We start from the raw sequence: 17,423 nt of genomic DNA on the forward strand, positions 1-17,423 counted from the left end.
ATTGATAATCATAATTACTCTGACATGCGCATTCCGCCCAATGGGGGTAATTTCCCAACTCTAGGAATTTGTTGTGAAGAGGAAAAATAATTGCTACTATTTTGCTCCCGATGCTGGTGCACCATGTCGCGACGGAAGCAGGCGAAGCCCCAGCACATCAACTCCGAGGAGCAGCCCCCAGATGCTGCAAGTGGTAAGGCGCGCAGCCCCGGCGCCCCCCAGCCCTGCTGATGCGCGGAGGAGGCAGAGGGGCTCTTGCTGGGGGGGGGGGAATTTTTCAACCCTCGTGTTTCACCCCCACCCTGGGTCCCACAGGCTCCTCGCTGGCTTTTTGGGGCGCTTACATCTCTGTGGAGTTGTTCCGCGGGGCTGGGGGGGCTCGGTGTTTCCCTGGGGGGGGGGGGGGGTGTCGGCTTGGGACTGCCCTGCAGCGCTGCCCGAGGGGGTCCCCCAATGTCCCCCCCCCCTCTCCAACCCCCCTCACGGGGGCACCCTGGTCCCGCGGAACTCGCGCGGGTCCCCGCGTGGGGTGCGCGCTCGGGGCGCAGCCCCACGGGAGGCGAACCCCAAATTGCCTGGGGCGGAAAGGATTTTTTTTTTTGGGGGGGGGGGGAGAGTAAGGGGGGGAAGAGGAGAAGGAATTGCGAACCGTCTTCTCAGGGGTAGGAAATGACTCGAGGTAGGTTTCCCCGATTTCTCTATTTAAGACTTTCTCGGTAGTTCTATGAAGATTTTTTTTGTGGGGTTTTTCGAGAAAAAAAAAAAAGCGTTCGGACTATTTTTGTTGGAGATCACAATCGCCCTGGACCTTTTGTAGCTTGACCTCCAGCCATCTTTGATTTCCGACTTCCTAAAATAACTCCGGTGAGCTAATGTGGGGTGTGCGTGAGCGCTTTGTATTTGGGTGGCGGGGGGGAATTTGTGCTCCCGCAAATCACGGTGCCTCCTTTTCGGGGAGCTCGCAGCACTCTCTTGCGAAGGGAAGAGGAAAAGTCTCGATTTGTACTCAAAATTATCCCGGAGCGCTGGGTGGGCGTGCAGGGGAAGGGGTGGAGGGGGAGCAGTTGTTTGCCCCTGTTCCCCATGGGAGCGGGGAAGGGTCGGGGCGGTCGTGCCCCGCAGCATCGTCCCGGCACCCTGGGCTCGGGCAGGGGCTCTCACCCTTCTGTTAACACCCTTGTGGCCGGGGGTGGGGGGCAAGTTTCAGGGGCACTTCCCCGCGGGGGGAGGTTGCTCGGCCCCCACAGGCGCTGCGACCCCCGGGGGGCGCGTGGGGGCGCGTCGCGGGTGGGGAAGGGGAGGCTGAGGCTGGGTCTTAGCAGACCGAGTACTTCTGTAGGTGCCCCCCCCGAACTTTTGGGGGGTTTCTGCCTTTTTAAAGGGCTGGTTTCGTGTGGGGTTTTTCCGTGCCTGGAGTTGATCGATACCAGCGCACGTTACAGGAGCTGCTGATTCCCAAACCGCAGGAGGTTCGGGCTCTTAAATTTTTTTTTTCCTCCTCCCCCCTCTCTTCTTTGATTCGAAATGTGCGATTGTTGGGTCCGGTTAATGGTGACTTAAGAATCGGCAAGCTGGCCAGAAGGCAATAAATCCCATGTTTAATGCATGACTGTTTTCCTTTGTGCATATGGTTAGGTTGGGGGATGGAGGTGATGTTTCCACATGTAAATCTCTGCCCACTGCTGGAAAGGCACCTCCGGGGCTGCGCTGAAACAAAAGGGTTAATAACTCCTGATGCGGCCCGCTTGGGGCGGGGGGGCGTGCGGGGAGGGGAGGGAGGGTCGCTCCGCACCGCTCCTCTGGGCAGCGGGCAGCTGCTGTGCGCTTGGTGGGGGGGCTTTTTTATTTATTTTTTCTCTTTTTAACAACAAAACTCTGGATGAAAACTACCCCCCCGTTCTCCAGGAGCCGGAGCAGCGATTGCATGGGCCCCGGGGGGTGGAGGTAGGGGCTCCTTTTTGGGGTCGCGGCGCTCGCCGCAAGGGGAGCGGCGCTACCGGGGGCCCCCCGGTGCCACCCCCGGTGTCGGTGGCCGCTCTCGGAGAGCCACCTCGCGGCTGCGACACCCGCGGCTCTTATCGCCCGCAAATCTCCCTGCCCGGCCCCGTCCTCCCCGCTCCAGGTGTGTCCGTAAATACCAAGTGATGAAGCTGCATAACAAAGTCGAAATAGCCCAGGGATTTGTCTGGGACATTATCGGGTATATACACAATCGTAATAATAAAATCAAGCCCTTATCTCCTTCGCAAGTGCTCCTTTTTTTTGTGCAAAGCGATTTGGGACCCACCTCTGCGAACAATGCGGCACGTTGAGAAACGGTTCTGCTAACCTGAGGATCAATTAACAGGTCAAAAAAATCAGCAGGTGGTCACCGGAGAATAATACTACACAGCGAAAATTAGCATTTTCACAAAGGGCTTGAAAATGCCCATTGTGTTGGATTGCTGCCATTAAAAAAAAAAAATAATCGGGTTCGTTCTTAAAAATACAGTATGAACCGGCAACTTTTTTTCCGGACAAAAAAAATTGGAGATTCTCCCTTAATTCCAATCTCAGGTCGAGCCGTGTTGATGCCGCGAGGGAGGTGTTGAGCGAGGAGGAGAGCGAAGTTGCTCGGTAGTGCTGCTCTGATTTTTATTAATTATTATTATTATTATTTCTCGGAACTCGCCCGTTGGCCGGGCTGGGAGCGGGATAAGGTTGAGTCGGGCCGGGACAGGGGGGACCCGGGAGCGGTGTGAAGGGTGAGGGTGCCCGGGGGTGGGCGATGCCCGCTTGTTTTTCCTTTTACGTAAGTGAAACATTAGAGTGGTTGTAGTGCCGGAGCCCGGCTGGGCTCGGCGGCATGTGACGTTTTGACAGAGCTGCTGCTCTAACCTTTGCCTCCTCCCGCTTGCCGTGGGTGGTAAGTTGATGTCAGGCTCACAATTAGGACTCTCATGCAATTGACCTTGGCAGCGGGGTTTGCGCCGTTTAGCCGGGTCTTAAACACTGTACTAGTGTTAAGTGTGCTCCGGGGCCGCCCTGCTTCCAGCTGCGGCCGCGCCGCTGGGAGGACCGAGAGCCGCGGAGGCTCCGCCGCCGAGCAGGTAGGGCCGAGGGCGGCCTCTACCGCTGCCTCCGGGGGGGAGGCTGCTGGGCTGCCCGCAGCCTCTGGAGGAGCCCCCCCACCTTTTCCTTAAAAGCCCCAAGAAGGGGGGTGATGCTCGGGGATGCGAAGCGCAGGTGGGTGCGCGGCGGCGGAGGCTGAGCTCCGGGGAGGCTGAGGCGGGGGTCCCGGGGGGAGGCTGCGGGACGGGACGGGACGGGAGTGCCCCCCGCCGGCCGGCCCCGCCGCTGGGGCCGCGGTTGTGCCCCGGCAGGTAACCCGTGGACGTTTTCCAAGGGGTTTGTCCAGGAATTTGGGGGTTTAAAGCTTTTAAAAGCGGCCTTGGAAGGTGGAGTGGGGCTGGGGGCTTGCACTGGAGGCTGTGCCCGGGGCTGGGGGCAGTGCTGCTCGCCTGGAGCTTTCCTCGGGGTTTTAGGGCCGCTCGCTCACATGGGGCTGTGCACCATTATTCTGTCCTCTGCCGGGTGTTCCTCTTGGGTAGGTGGGTGAGCAGAGCTCAGATGGGTGACTCGGGAGGTAGGTAATGAAATGCCTGGCCAAAACCTGAAAACACGGGAAGCCCTAATGGTTAGGGGCAGCTCTGCTTGTTCTTGGGTGCAAAAGTGCTGCTGATAAATTCAGGATAGAAAACATCGAGGCCTTTGAAATAATTCTGTAAGTCATTAGCCACGTATTTGCTAACTCAAACAAACGTTTATTGGTTAAAACTTGAAGTGGAGTAGGGGAAGAAAGGAAATTTGGGACAGTTTAATGTTCTTGAAATGCCCCAGCTTTTCAGCTGGGAACAGGGCAGGGGGGAAGTACGGGAAGCACCATGCCTGAGGGGAGCTGATGGCAGAACTGGGGCTGCAGTGGATGCTTACTGATCCTTCGCGAAATAATACGTGGAAGTACGTGGTTACTGTAAAGCATTAGAAATTGATCCCCCCTAGCCTGTAGGGGGGAAAAAGTAAACTCACCAGAGGTATTAAACTTTAAAAAAAAGGGGGAAAAGAAAGGGGGGGGGAAAAAACAACGGGTTTTCCACCTCATTCAGGTGAAATAATCTTCTCACAGTAGAAAAAAATTAGGTCACTAATTGCTCAGATGAGTGGTAGACCAGCAGCACCCTTTTGAAATCAAATCAAACCAGATAAGGCTTACTTCACTCTTTTACTCATTCCCTCAAAAAAAATAAATTAATTTGAGCTGTGTGGATTTTATCAGCCCTCCTTGTCGATGACCGCCTTGTCCTACACAATAGTGGATTTTTTCCATCCATTTGCCAGTGATTCAATCTAACCCCCCTGCTGGGTTTACTGCATTCTTCTAACTTATTGGATAACTAGATGCTGAGAGATAACATTCCTGAAATTCGGGGGTGGGGAGATAAAAAAAAAAAAAAAAAAAAAAGAAGTCCTATCCCTGGGAAGCCTTTGGAGAGGGTTAACTTGAGTGCACGAGCAATTGTTCTGGCAGGGCTCTCGCTCCTCCACCGGTGCTCTTACAGTATTTGGGCTGAGCTGGCAGCAGATGCACGGGGAGGCTTCTGGGCAGGGAGGGAGCCTGGGATTAAGCCCACTACACCCGTGTGTGATAGCTGGGGTGAGTGGGGTGCACTGCTGGCTGCCTAGCACTCCTGCAGGGCTGGGTGGACTGGAACAGGCTCCCCAGGGCAGTGGTCACAGCACTGAGCCTGCTGGAGTTCAGGAAGCACTGGGACAACGCTCTCAGACACATAACCTCATTTTTTTTTGTTTGGGGGGAAAGTGGTCCCCAAAGGACTTGATGATCCTTGTGGGTCCCTTCCAACTTGGATATTCTATGATAAATTGAGATGAAGAGTTTATAGAGATAGGTTTTGTTTCTTTAAACAGTTGATTGCTGCTTTGTTATTACAGCTACGGCACAATAAGCAAGCACCTTGTTTCTACTACGTCTTTTAAAAACAAAATGTTTAAGGTAGGGGAAGCATTATGCTCAATTTTGCTGAGGTGGAAGGGAAAATAAGGCATAATGCTTCCCTGCTTGTCATGCAGCAAGTCACTACAAGCTGGGAATTGAATTTGTTTGGAGTCCTCCCTTAGTGCCTCACTGTCAAACAGGGGAACTGGAAACTAAAATGTGGCAGTGACAGCGCTGGTGGCTGCAGGCAGGCTGCTTTCCCAACATGCGTACCTGCAGCTTACTGCAGATGCCCTCTGAGGTGGCAGCTTGCTTATAAAACCAAAAAAGTCACTTTTGGAGCTCCTCAGTGTAAGAAAAATGGGGAAGGTGGACTGTTGTGTGGAGAGGGAGGAAAGGGCTTTGAATTTAGTATGGTCTTATCAGTGGAAAAATAAGGTACTCCCAATGGAAGGGGATAAATAACGATCATGTGTTTTGAAGCAGTTAAAGTTTGAGGACTTGTCTAGACATAGTTATCCTGGAATATCTCCTTGGGGTGGGCTACAGTCTTTCATGCAGCCGTTTCTGTTCCACTTGAAGCGTTTTGCATTGCTACCACGGAGGTGCAAACTGCAGTGTGAAATGCGTGTGTTTGCAGATGAGAGAGACTGGAAGAAAGCTTTGTGTTTTCTAAAGTAAAACCTAACGTTACTGTGCAACACAGAGAAAGTTAAAACCTTAAATGATAAAGGATTTGGAAAAGATGTTTTGGTGTTTTAGGCTGTGGTCTGTAAAGTACCTATTGTATGGGAATAGTTATGAAAATAGTCAAGTGAAGACCTGGAGTCGGTGTGCAGCATACTTATGAAAACTTACTGTCTTTTTTTTCACTGTTTAGTACTTTTTTTCCCATTTTATCTGCTCACACTTTTGCGAAGATGGGAATTTAAACACATTCAGTCTTGACCTCAGTCGACCCTATTTATTGACTAAGTTCTGCATCATGTACTTCTTGTACTTAAATAGCAGAGTAGATTTTGTCCATAGTTAAATTAACTTCAGAGGCATCAATTTAATATTTGGAGTGGGAAATGTATGCAAAAAACACGCTTTTCTTCTCATTACCTTCATTTATGAGGGTTGTTTTGGCTGAAGGAGGGAGGGGAAAAAAGTGTTTCGGTCTCCCTGTAGGACTGTTTGGATATGAGTGATCTGAATGGTTATGATCATGGACGTACCAAGAACATTTCTTCTCCTCACTCGAAGGCAGTTTTGACTTGTAACTCTGTTAACCACAAATTTCAAGGTTACATACGTACAGATTTGGATGTATTGCTCTGCAGACTGTAGCATAAGGGGGCCTCTATTTGTGTTTTGTAGTTGATTTATTTTTTAAAAGAAAACTAACACGTACTTTCCACCAGTCAACACATCAAGCAGTTGAAGTTTTGATTAGTTGGCTATATCTATCCATCTTTATAAAGTATGTAATATTCTCGTTACCCTTACAAATGTCAAAGTTTACAATATCCTCCTCCACAGAGCTTTTACACTTCCCTGAAACAGTAAGTGAACGTGCTCAGGTTGTTGCTTGGACATGCTCGTCCTCCACCCTGCCATGTACAGGATATACACATGTATCAGATGTGCGGTTCAGTTACACCTTTAAAATGAAAGCCGCAAATAGCTCCTCTGCTTGCAGAGTCTTTGGTTCCATTTTTGAGACAGTGTGGGCTAGCAGCGTGGAATCAGAGCTAAGCCCTGGGGTGAACTACTGGAGGTGCAGGCCCCAAATGCGAGGCCCTGTAGTACGAATTTTCTGTTGACTGAGGCCTGCAGAGTGCCCCTGACTGTGTGTGCGTGTGGGAGGCGAGCAGGGGCAGTGAGGCACTTGGTTACTACACCCTTGACACCCATTAAAATGGGACCAATTACTGTGAGTTACAGGACGTTTCACCTGGTGTGGGCTGTGAATTATCTGAGGTCTTCCGTGCTCCCCCCTCAGCTCTACAAGCCTCAGGCTTTACCTCCTGCATGCTCCCAAACACCCACCCGCCTCGAGCTCTGTGTGTTTGTTTGAAAGATGGCTAGATTGAGCAAAAACATCCTGTTTTGGTTTAGAATTTCTCTTAACCTTTCTTCCCATTCTTATATTTCCCTGAATCATGTTTTCTGCATGTCTGCGTGCAAGTTGTGCTCAGTCGGTGGGGCACTGGCGGAGGGAGGGCAGGAGTGGACTTGCAGGCTGGCTTTGCTCTCCTTCCCCCTCCCTAAAAGCGGGGGGGGCAAGTTAAAAACACAACTAAATCCAGCATCCTTACTGTGTCTGGAACTGCTTCGTGAGTGTTGCAAGCAGGCCTACTAGTTTGCTAGTAATTGTCAGTATCAACATAAGCTTATTCTTGCATGTGGGGTTCTTGTAAGTTAATCATCTTTTCTTTACTTCTGTGACTTCATAGAGGATTTTTTTTCCACGTGAGTTGGCTTTTGAAGTGTTTAAAAGCTAATATTGGGCTCAAATTTTGTTTCTGTCAGCCCTCTTTGGTAGCAATTACCTCCGTAACGGAGGAGTGAATGTCATTCAATGTATCAGTGTATCATTAAGAACTGCTCTGAAGTTCTTTTTTTTTAACAACCATATGAGCTTCTGAGACCGTTAACTATGAATTCTGAGGTGATGTTCAAAAAAAAAAAAAAAAGAAAACCAAACACATGAACTAAGCTTATGAGAATCATTTTTTTCCTGTGTAATGATGCCTTCTGTCTTGATTAGGTCATATTCCATTTAGCTGTATTGTAGGGACTAGCTGACTTGTTCCACTGTTCCATTTCTACCTGTAAAGGTAGAAAAAGGGATTTAAAGGACATAAAAAGGATTTTCAACAAACTTATTTCCCTCAAGCCTTGAGACTTTTTTATTGTTTTTATGGGAAACAGAACTGCGGTGTAGATTTCCTTGGGGGCTGCCAATGAAATAGTAGCAAAACAGCATAGGACTTCTGGTCAATCTGCAAACTTGATTTTTGACACTTGAAAAGTGTCGTGTATCTTAACTTGAAATTCTGATAAAGTCAGTCTAAACTGAGCTATTAACGATGTGACTTTCTTTTTATTTTAAGGGAGTCCACAAGACGTCCCAGGTGACGGAGATGGTGAAATGAGTTCCAAAAGGTGCCGAACAGAGGAAACTAAAATCTGTGAGAAATGCTGTGCAGAATTCTTTGATCTCTCTGAATTCCTTGAGCATAAGAAAAATTGCACTAAAAATCCACCTGTCCTAATCATGAATGACAGTGAGGGAGCAGTACCTCCTGAAAGCTTCTCTGAAGCTTCTGTAGGGAGCTTCCCAAGTGACCGAATGGATAGCAGGACACGCAAAGACACTCAGGCAAAGGGCTGCACTGGCTCTACGGAAAAGAGAGAAGGAAAAATGGATGCTGAATCGGTAGGAGGAATGTACCTTAAAATAGAACCCCCTGCTGCGCCTGCGACTCCTGGGCTAAGCTATCTACCAAAATCCAAAGTACCAAACACTAATGTGACTTTGCAGACGATACGTGGCACTAAAGTGGCTGTGAACCAGCGTACCTCCGATGCCATCTCTTCTTCAGCAGCCAGTTTTAATGCTATTCCGATGATCCTGGAGCAGCTTGTGTGTTTGCAGCAGCAGCAGCTCCAGCAAATCCAGCTGACGGAGCAAATTCGCATTCAGATTGCCATGATGGCTCCCCATGCCCTGCATCCTTCTATAGCCGCTGCTGCTGATCCACTGAAAGCTCTGGGTGCTCACATGTCTCAGCAGCTGTCGGCTGCTGTTGCTTTAATCGGACAAAAAGCTGGAAGCCAGAGCCTATCACTGGAATCCTTGAAGCAAGGAAAACTACCTCATTCTAACACTGGCGTTGCGGCTGCTGGTTCGCTAGCTGCCGGGCTTTCCTCCTCCTTCCCCTTGAAGCCGGAGGCAAGCAGAAGCTTCCCTGGCTCTATTTCTCGGTTCCCGAATCCTTTGCTACCTCAGTCCTCCCACTCCGTCATCTTCCAAAATCCACTTTCGGCTGTTTCTTCTGTAATAGACTCCTCAAAGAGGGTGAAGGGGAAACCTCCCAATATTTGCGTTTCCGAAAGCAAATCGAATGCAGAAGAGCCGTTCTTCAAACACAAGTGTAAATTCTGCGGCAAGGTCTTTGGCAATGACAGTGCCCTGCAGATTCACCTCCGTTCCCACACCGGTGAGAGACCCTACAAGTGTAACATTTGTGGCAACCGCTTTACAACCAAAGGAAACCTTAAAGTGCATTTTCAGCGTCACAAAGACAAATATCCCCATATAAAGATGAATCCGTACCCGGTTCCTGAGCACCTGGACAATGTTCCCACTAGCAGCGGAATCCCTTACGGGATGTCTGTGCCACTGGATGAGTCCAACCTAATCGTGGATAGCAAACCTCTCCTAACAACCCTGCCTACCTCTGCGGCCACCAGCACACCTCAGAATGTGTCCAACCTAGCAGGCATCAAGGAGTCCCTGCCCAGTACATTCTCCGGTGACCTGCAGTCAAGGCCTTCTCCAGAAAGTGAAGGTGGCTCTTCCTCATCAGGGGCAGTCAGTCACGAATCAGGAACAGAGCAGAGCTTGAGTTCACCACAAGCTGCCTGCAGCGCGAGCATCTTCAACGCTGGTGGGTCCAACGAGCAAGGCTCTGAAACGTCAAAGCTTCAGCAGCTGGTTGAAAACATAGACAAATCCACTGCTGACCCCAATGAGTGTCTGATCTGTCACAGAGTGCTGAGCTGTCAGAGCTCCCTCAAAATGCATTATCGTACTCACACTGGAGAGAGGCCGTTCAAGTGTAAGATCTGTGGTCGTGCCTTCTCCACTAAAGGGAACCTTAAAACTCACTATGGTGTCCACCGAGCCAATACTCCTCTGAAGATGCAGCATTCGTGTCCTATTTGCCAGAAGAAGTTTACAAATGCAGTTGTGCTGCAGCAGCACATCCGCATGCATATGGGGGGACAGATACCTAATACACCCATACCCGAAAACACCTCTGACAACACTGATGTGGATCCTGCTGCAGCTGAGAAGAACGGAGACATCAGCCGCCCAGATGAGAACGTGGAGAACATAGAGATGGAAGAAGACCTGGAGTCTCAGGATGGCCCTAGGAGTTCCTCAAAACCTCCTACTCCATATGATGCACAATCAGAATCTCCAGCCACGGCATCTGGCTTCTCTGGTATTGCAGCACTGGAGAATCAAATGAAGATTGTCAGCTCTGCTTTGAACTTGCAACGGCAAAGCAGTGTGAAGTCCAGCGACAATGGTTCTGCAGAAAGTGATGGCATGACAAATGATTCATCTTCTGTGGCAGGAGATCCAGATTACCAGAATGGCAGGAGTCCTGCTGCCTCTGAGTCTGCATCCATCCAGGCTTTGTCCCCAGCCAACAGCCAAGCTGAGAGTGTGAGGTCGAAGTCACCTAGTTTCAACAGTCAGGAAGACGCAGGCACAGGAAATAAATCAGAGGGTCATGAGAATGCTTCAGGAGAAATGGAAGGAGTTGTTGCTCTGGATTTAACTTACGGCAATATTGGTCGGAAGGTCATTAAAGAAGAACCTGGCTTACACTTTGCAAATGGAGAATATGGTGAGTAATTCGAGATGCTGGCAATAACTTGGGGTGGGGGAATAGTACTGGAGGAAGTCCTTCTCTAAAAGGATCAACAGGAGTCAAAACCACCTTGGTTTTCCTCTTCCTTCTCTGTTAGCAAAGGAGTGCATGCCCTGGGGAATTTTTGTGACTCAGACTCAAAATTAAAAGACTTAAGTGCTGTCCTCTCCTGCAAGGGGAAGTACAGAGGTCCTAAAAGTAGACAGGCTATGCGCTTACTGCCTTTCATGGACTTGCCTGGTAGCTCCCTGTAGCTCTCTAAAGATACATGTTGGTGTTTCTTGAAAAGCATTTAACAAAAAAGTGGCATGTTGCTGGAATATTTTGAGGGGGTTTTGAGCTCTTTAGCATTGAAGCTGATGTTGACCTAAATTTGATCAGAAAGTGAGGCTTCCGAACTCTTAAGCTCACTAACAAAACCAGGGATAAGTCAACTTCTTCCTGAGCCTAGTAGCAGCCCTACTGCATCGCTTTACAGGGCTCAGCAAGTGTGCTGCTCGGGTATGTGCAGCTCCAAAGGCAAGGACTTCGGTATCTCAGCCAGATTTAAGCTTGGCCATAGGAGATAGGATAAGTGTTATCTATCTGTTCTTTCTCTCCAGGCCGAACTAGTATTCCAGCTGCTTTTGTTAGGGCCCCACCAGCCCTCATAAAAATGGAAATGCCGAGCGAGCGTCCCATTAGCACTAGCCATTTCATTGGCCCACCAGCTCTCTCCCCTGGTGTTGCCCCTCTCCTCGTGCCACGACCGAAATTCTGCCGTCCAGCCAAACAGCATATCTGCACTACGTGTGGGAAGAACTTCTCCTCTGCCAGTGCCCTGCAGATTCACGAACGGACCCATACCGGTGAGAAGCCATTTGCCTGCACCATCTGTGGGAGAGCCTTCACAACGAAAGGAAACCTGAAAGTAAGCCATCTCCTGGGTTGGGATTCCCTTTTGTTGGGGAAAGTCTTACAGGAGTGGAAAAGACTGTTGATAACATTTGTCCTGCCTTTGGGGACATCTTAGATTTTTTTCTTGTAGTTCTTCAAATGGTCATCTTTAACTTCTGCTCCCTTCCTGAGTTTGTTCACACAGCTGGCTTGCTAAACTGTCCATAAGTCTGCTGCAGCCTTTGATTTCTTCCTATGATGGAAGGAGAGGTTTAGCCTTTACTAAGCCAATAACTTGATTTCTGTTTGGATTTGGAGTTGTCAAGACAGTCTTTTTGTAGTTTAAATGATACAAAATGATGTTTACAGAATACATGTGTTTCACTGCATGGTTTGGAACATCATGCAGGACAAGTTAGAGAAGTACTGCAAATCTATTTACTCCAAGTTGCAACTCCCTGTCATACAGTGGCTTTTCTGTTCCTGTGAGAAACCTTTTAAAGCTCTTCGGTTTTCTTGCATAAAAGCTGATGGGGATGGAGGACATCCAGCTTTACAGTTTGTGAGCAATTGCTTGCAGGAAGCAGTAGCGGTTTGTGTTGTGGCACCGAAGCTTTTAGTCTAGGTGTAATGCTTCTTCCATATTCCTTGGTGTTTTTTTCATCAACTAGTATTTTTTCAGTGCAGTCTGTTCACAGCAAGTGTGGCTCTTCTTGGGTGGCTAGAATGCCAATGTCACTTAAAGTAAGCGTAAGAAACCAGTCCTCCAAATATTTCAGTAGCAAACTCTAAAGAGCCATGGTGATATAAAGCTGATGAGGCTCTCTTACACATGGAAGGCTGAGGACAAATACAAGAACTAACCAGCCTAAATACTTACCTTTGTGCACTGAGTATGTGTATCTTCTGAGCAGCTTAGCTGCAAGCAAAGTAGAACTCGGGTTTTTCATAAAAGAACTGCTATGTTAATGATTCTCTTTACTTATTTCCTCCCTCTGAAAGGTCCATGTAGGAACTCACATGTGGAATAACTCTGCCAGGCGGGGAAGAAGGCTTTCAATTGATAACCCCATGGCTCTGCTGGGGAATGATCCCAAGAAGGTATCTGAAATGTTTCCAAAGGATATAATGCCTCCTTCAGTGAGCATTGACCCCACAGTATGGAATCAGTATGCAGCGGTACTCAGCAATGGCATAGCAATGAAGACTAACGAGATCTCGGTGATCCAGAGCGGTGGCTTACCTACCCTTCCAGTCACCATTGGGGGTGGTTCGGCAATAAATACTGCTACGGTTTCCAAAATAGATGGGACCCAGTCTGGGACTGGTTCTGATACGGAGAAGGCCAGTGGTGCTGCTGCAGACAACGTGCCAAAACATCAGTTCCCTCATTTCATGGAGGAGAACAAAATTGCTGTTAGCTAGAAACTCTAGTGAAGTTGACGTACAGAAAGAACAAAGATATATATACACAAACATATATTTTTAAGAGATTCCACTTCAGCCTCCTATTTTCCTATTGATGTGCAAATGATTTTATGGTTGTCTTTGTAAGAGTTGCCCAGAGTACAATCATGATATTGCTTTGCAAATAGTAAATAATAAAGAATAGGATTTCCTTCTATTTGGAAAGATGCGGGTCTTGCAAAGTAGTTCTTATGTGTGACTTTAATGTGTACAGCCTTACAGAAGTTTCTACAACTTGAAATTCCAAAGGTTAGAATATTTACCTCTTTGTTTAGAGTGGAATACTTGGGGGTTTTGAATAGAGTGGAAACAACCTACTGTTGATGGAAAAGCTTATATTTACTGATGAGAAATGAAAACTATTAATGCGGGTAAATATCCTAGAATGTCTGCCACCCTCTTAGAAGTAGTTTTTCTGTTTGGATTTTTGGCTCTGTGTGGTTTCTGAATGTACTTTTTACTATAATAGCTATAAGAACTACAAAGTCTTTTTTTTAATTCCTTTTTTTGCCTCAGAAGTTCTATGAAAGGAAGTTGCTGTTTTTCTTTAATCACTGCTTCTAAGGAATTGATTCTCTGTATTGTTGACTGCTGCTTATTTAATACTACTACTAGGACAGTTCTCCAAGTGTAGTGCCAAAACTCCTACTTCCAAAGATGTGCAGTTTTTCCTAGATGTTTTATTTCAATACCAAGAGCCCCAAACAAACATGGGTGGGTATGTATATACTTTTTTTTTTTCCTCTCTTGAAAGGGAAGACTTGCCTTGGGAAGTCAGGTCTAAAAGCTCTGCAAGGAATCTCAGGTGACTGTTGCAATTAGGCATGGGAACTGGTTTCCTTAGCAAGAGATTTTTTTTTTTTAATTTTTTTTTAATTTGGGTAATTTAGAAGATCAGTCTGTGTAAACCTGTATTTAAATATGAAGTATTCATGCTTAGGTTAAATGTTTTGTGGGTTTTTTGGATGGCATTCCTACTCTGGTCATTAAGTTTCTTGGTGGTCTGTGAACTTGCATTCTGCCAAAATGGTAATTAATGATCCATGTGTATTGTATGAAGGTTGCTGGGATGGTCATCTGGATTCTAAGTTATCTACCTCATTTTTTTCCTTTTGTAGATGTAGTGTCTATTTTTCTATTAATGACCACTGTAATGAACTGAGATTCAAACAGATGCTTCCATGCACTATCTGAAACCAAAACCTGATGTATTAGTGGAAGCACCTGAAGACTTTACTGGACTGACCTTTCACTATTCCTCTAATGTCTGCTGGAACTATGTGTAATGGGATCTAAACCAGACTGGAAACTGAGCATTTGGTATGGAAGGACTGAACAATGGAAAGAAGTCTTTTGACTGCAGGAAATCAAGTCCAGTCTCTGTTGTGGAAGGCCCCAAAAATGCAGATTACCAAAAGTTTGTGTAATGTTGTTGCACCTGATTCTTGCTTATGATCTCTGTATGCCGAGTTGTGCCTTTCCTGCTGGACTTGTAAGTAAGAACATACCAGTACCTGTTTACACTGTAATATGGATATTGTTACATAGAACATGCAAAAGGCATCCCAATTGTCAAGTTTTCTGCATTGTGAATGTATGACTTTTAAGAACTCTGTAGTTTTTGAGTATCTACTGATGCGTTTCTGTTGACATTTTGAGAATAAATTTTGGGATGGCTTTTTCACACTCCTTCTGGTAATGCATTTGTCTCCTGAAGAGCAACGTTAGTATGCAGTACCCTGTTGCAGTCCTGGGTTGTGATTTTGTTGTTGTTGTTGTTTTGTTACTTAAAGCCCTAGATCAATTATTTGGGAATACTGGGGTTCAATTTAAAGGTGATAATAAAGGGTAGGTGTGCTGGAAGGTAGAAAACATAAAACATACAAATGATCTACAGCTCCAGAAGACAAAATAGGTGGGGGCAAGAGAAGACAATCTTTCTGCTCAAGGGAAACTAGGTGATTACAGCCTGAACCACTGCTGTTGAGGAGTATAGCAAGAGATCTTTAAGCGGTGATAAGTAAAACCAAACTGTAGTCCGCATGCATTCATACTAGCATGGGTACTGTTGCCAAGCACAGAGCAGTGGTGCTCAGGCTCCCTTTATGTGCTTGTGGCCAGAGCTGATGTTCCAGTTGTGCCTGATTCCTCAAGCACCTTGGGCTGGGCACCACATTTGGGGCTGATTTCAGCCACACAGGGAACAATGTGGTGTGAAAGAGGAGGCAGTGGGTTTTTGGGACTGGTAGGGCAGGTCTCTGACTGTAACCTAACCAGGAAATCTGATTGCTAGCAGGGGCCAACCAGGGGTAGGGTGAAGAGGGGGCCTCATTTCAGGACAGGCTGTACTAACAAGGCCGGCCTCTAATAAAGACTTAATACTAAATGGTGTCATGATGTAATGGAAATGTGACAGTAGCAGGAGAAAACAAACAGTTGTGCTAGCAGGAAGACCTGCCATCTGGGGGTTTGCACTGTTAGTAGCTTCTGCTCTCCTCATTCTTGCAGATCCTGAGGTGTGGGGTTTTTTCAATGTAGATTCTGAGCACATCCCATGCCAGCAAGCTGTCATTGAAGTTTAACCTCAAGGCGGGCTCTGACTGCCTTTTTGTTACCCTCTATAAGTGTGTATTTGGGTGTGTGCTGTTTACAATTATGTTGGTGAACAGGTGGGAAGTGGAGGTGAGAAGTGAATAAAGTAGGAGTTAAAGTATAAGCTCTGCTCTAGATGAACTAACAGGGTACTTTGAGAAACCAAGGTGAGATTTTTGTCAAATAGTTCTTCCTAGCCTGTGGTTGCTCAGGGTTTAGGGTGGATGTGGCTGGGACGTGCTGCAGCCAGGCGGATGGCTGTGAGAATGAACAAGGAGGCCTGGCAAGTGCTGCTGTGGGGGCTTACCCTCCAGGCCATGGTGTCGAGCTCTTGCTGTGCCTGCGGCTGGATCTCACAGCTGGGTGACAAAGGTGCTTGGGGCTGGAGCACTTGCACTGGCTCTTAGCACAGGACCTGAAGAAAGGCTGGGACCCATCCAATGACTGTCACCATGAAGAAAGCAGTTCGTGCCACAGGGTACTTGGGGTATTTCTGCTGCATGTAGTGGCACCAGAGGCTGCGTTTCTGGAGCACACAGGGCTGGGAGTTAACTGCTGTCCTACCCACAAGAGCTGAACCAACGCTAACCACTCAGCATGCTGGAGCTCACCCACTGGCCAGTGGGCATGCTTTACAGCAACACTTCATCTTCACAATTAAAATAGCTGATTCTTTTCTTCACTATGTTGTTGTAAATGAGGGACAAGTTTACTGAAGCTAATAAAGCCGCACTGGTGTGAGAGCAGACCAAGCATGGTATGTGTGCTGTCTCTGCTAATCAGCCTCTCTTCTTGCCTGAAGGATTCTCCTGTTCTTATTTGTTAGTGCTTACTTAGCTCATTGCATAGAGGATTTGGCAGAGCTGTTGAAAGCAGCATACTTATTCATTTGAGATAAGGTAAAATTGGCTTATTTAAAAGGTTAAATTTGAACTTGCAGGTTGCATAGATTTAAAAGAAGTAGAGTGCGCTAGGTTTGTAATATATGGACTCTGTTCCTCAAGAGGAATGTTTCCCTTAACCTATCCCTTTTGTCCAAAAGTTTCCAAAAAGTCAGTGTATGCTTCAAGGTGCAAGACTGTCTTAAAACCACGTAAATAAGTGTCTCTTCAGGCTGAACTCAGCAACAGCTGATCCAACAGCTGGCAGTGGGGAGGCGGGAGCCTCCTCAGGGCTGATAAGTACAACCTGGAGCAAGGCACAAATGGCCAAGGAGCTTTGATCCATCCACAGAGGGAGAGGACCTGGCTGAGGTGTTTGAGCCACTGGGAGGGCAGAGAAGCTGAAATGAAGGAAAGGGGACGAGTATTGCATTCATTTGTAATGTTTTCCTGTTGAAAGCTGTTGTGCTTATTGCAGAGTTGGTAGTACATTTGGAGTTAGGAAAAACAATGTCCTGTGTTAGCAAAATAACAATTTAGGTAGGAGGCTTTATTACCGTTTGTGATCCAATTCCTGCTCTAGTGCTGAGGCTTTCTTAGTCTCTTGTGTTGGGCTCCGAGGGCTCCTGTGCATGCTGCCTGCAGCCTCGCCGCGAGTGCTCTGCTTTGGCACTGCGTGGGTGAGCGCTGGACACACGTTTGGCTCCATCTCACATTCATCACTGACCTAGAAAAGTGTCTCTCTCTGCACACCCAGCAGGACAGGAAACATAACTCAGAAGCAGAAAATGGAACTGTCAATTCCACACTCCTGTGTGTTATAATATAATCCATTTTGTTATCGTGTTTTTTATTTTATGAACTTTTAGTTAATTACTATCAAGGGTAGTATTTTTTGGTAGCATTCTGACTTTGTTAATGCCACTGCTACTTGAGAAGGTGTCTGACAGATGCTGC

At 47.3% G+C, this 17,423-nt stretch overlaps 1 protein-coding gene across 4 annotated transcripts; it reads left to right on the forward strand.

Moving 5' to 3' along the window:
- Positions 1-29: 29 nt before the first annotated feature.
- Positions 30-14,679, forward strand: SALL4 (spalt like transcription factor 4). 4 transcript variants are annotated; one of them, XM_084537536.1, is made up of 4 exons: positions 30-193; positions 8,095-10,626; positions 11,253-11,560; positions 12,529-14,679. In XM_084537536.1, the coding sequence occupies exons 1-4, from the start codon at positions 124-126 to the stop codon at positions 12,949-12,951; spliced, it is 3,333 nt and encodes a 1,110-aa protein (XP_084393662.1). In that variant the 5' UTR covers positions 30-123; the 3' UTR covers positions 12,952-14,679. The 4 variants fall into 4 exon arrangements, with proteins under 4 accessions (XP_084393662.1, XP_084393664.1, XP_084393665.1 ...); XM_084537538.1 differs by lacking the exon at positions 30-193 and adding an exon at positions 632-679; XM_084537539.1 differs by lacking the exon at positions 30-193 and adding an exon at positions 2,827-2,905.
- Positions 14,680-17,423: the final 2,744 nt, after the last annotated feature.

The sequence above is a fragment of the Aythya ferina genome, assembly GCF_964211825.1.
Source record: "Aythya ferina genome assembly, chromosome: 16".
NCBI lineage: Eukaryota > Metazoa > Chordata > Aves > Anseriformes > Anatidae > Aythya > Aythya ferina.

Coding starts and splice junctions, on each gene's coding strand:
- SALL4 (XM_084537536.1), top strand. CDS start 124: ATGTCGCGACGGAAGCAGGCGAAGCCCCAGCACATCAACTCCGAGGAG. Junction 194..8,094: donor GCCCCCAGATGCTGCAAGTG/GTAAGGCGCGCA, acceptor TTTTATTTTAAG/GGAGTCCACAAGACGTCCCA. Junction 10,627..11,252: donor CTTTGCAAATGGAGAATATG/GTGAGTAATTCG, acceptor CTTTCTCTCCAG/GCCGAACTAGTATTCCAGCT.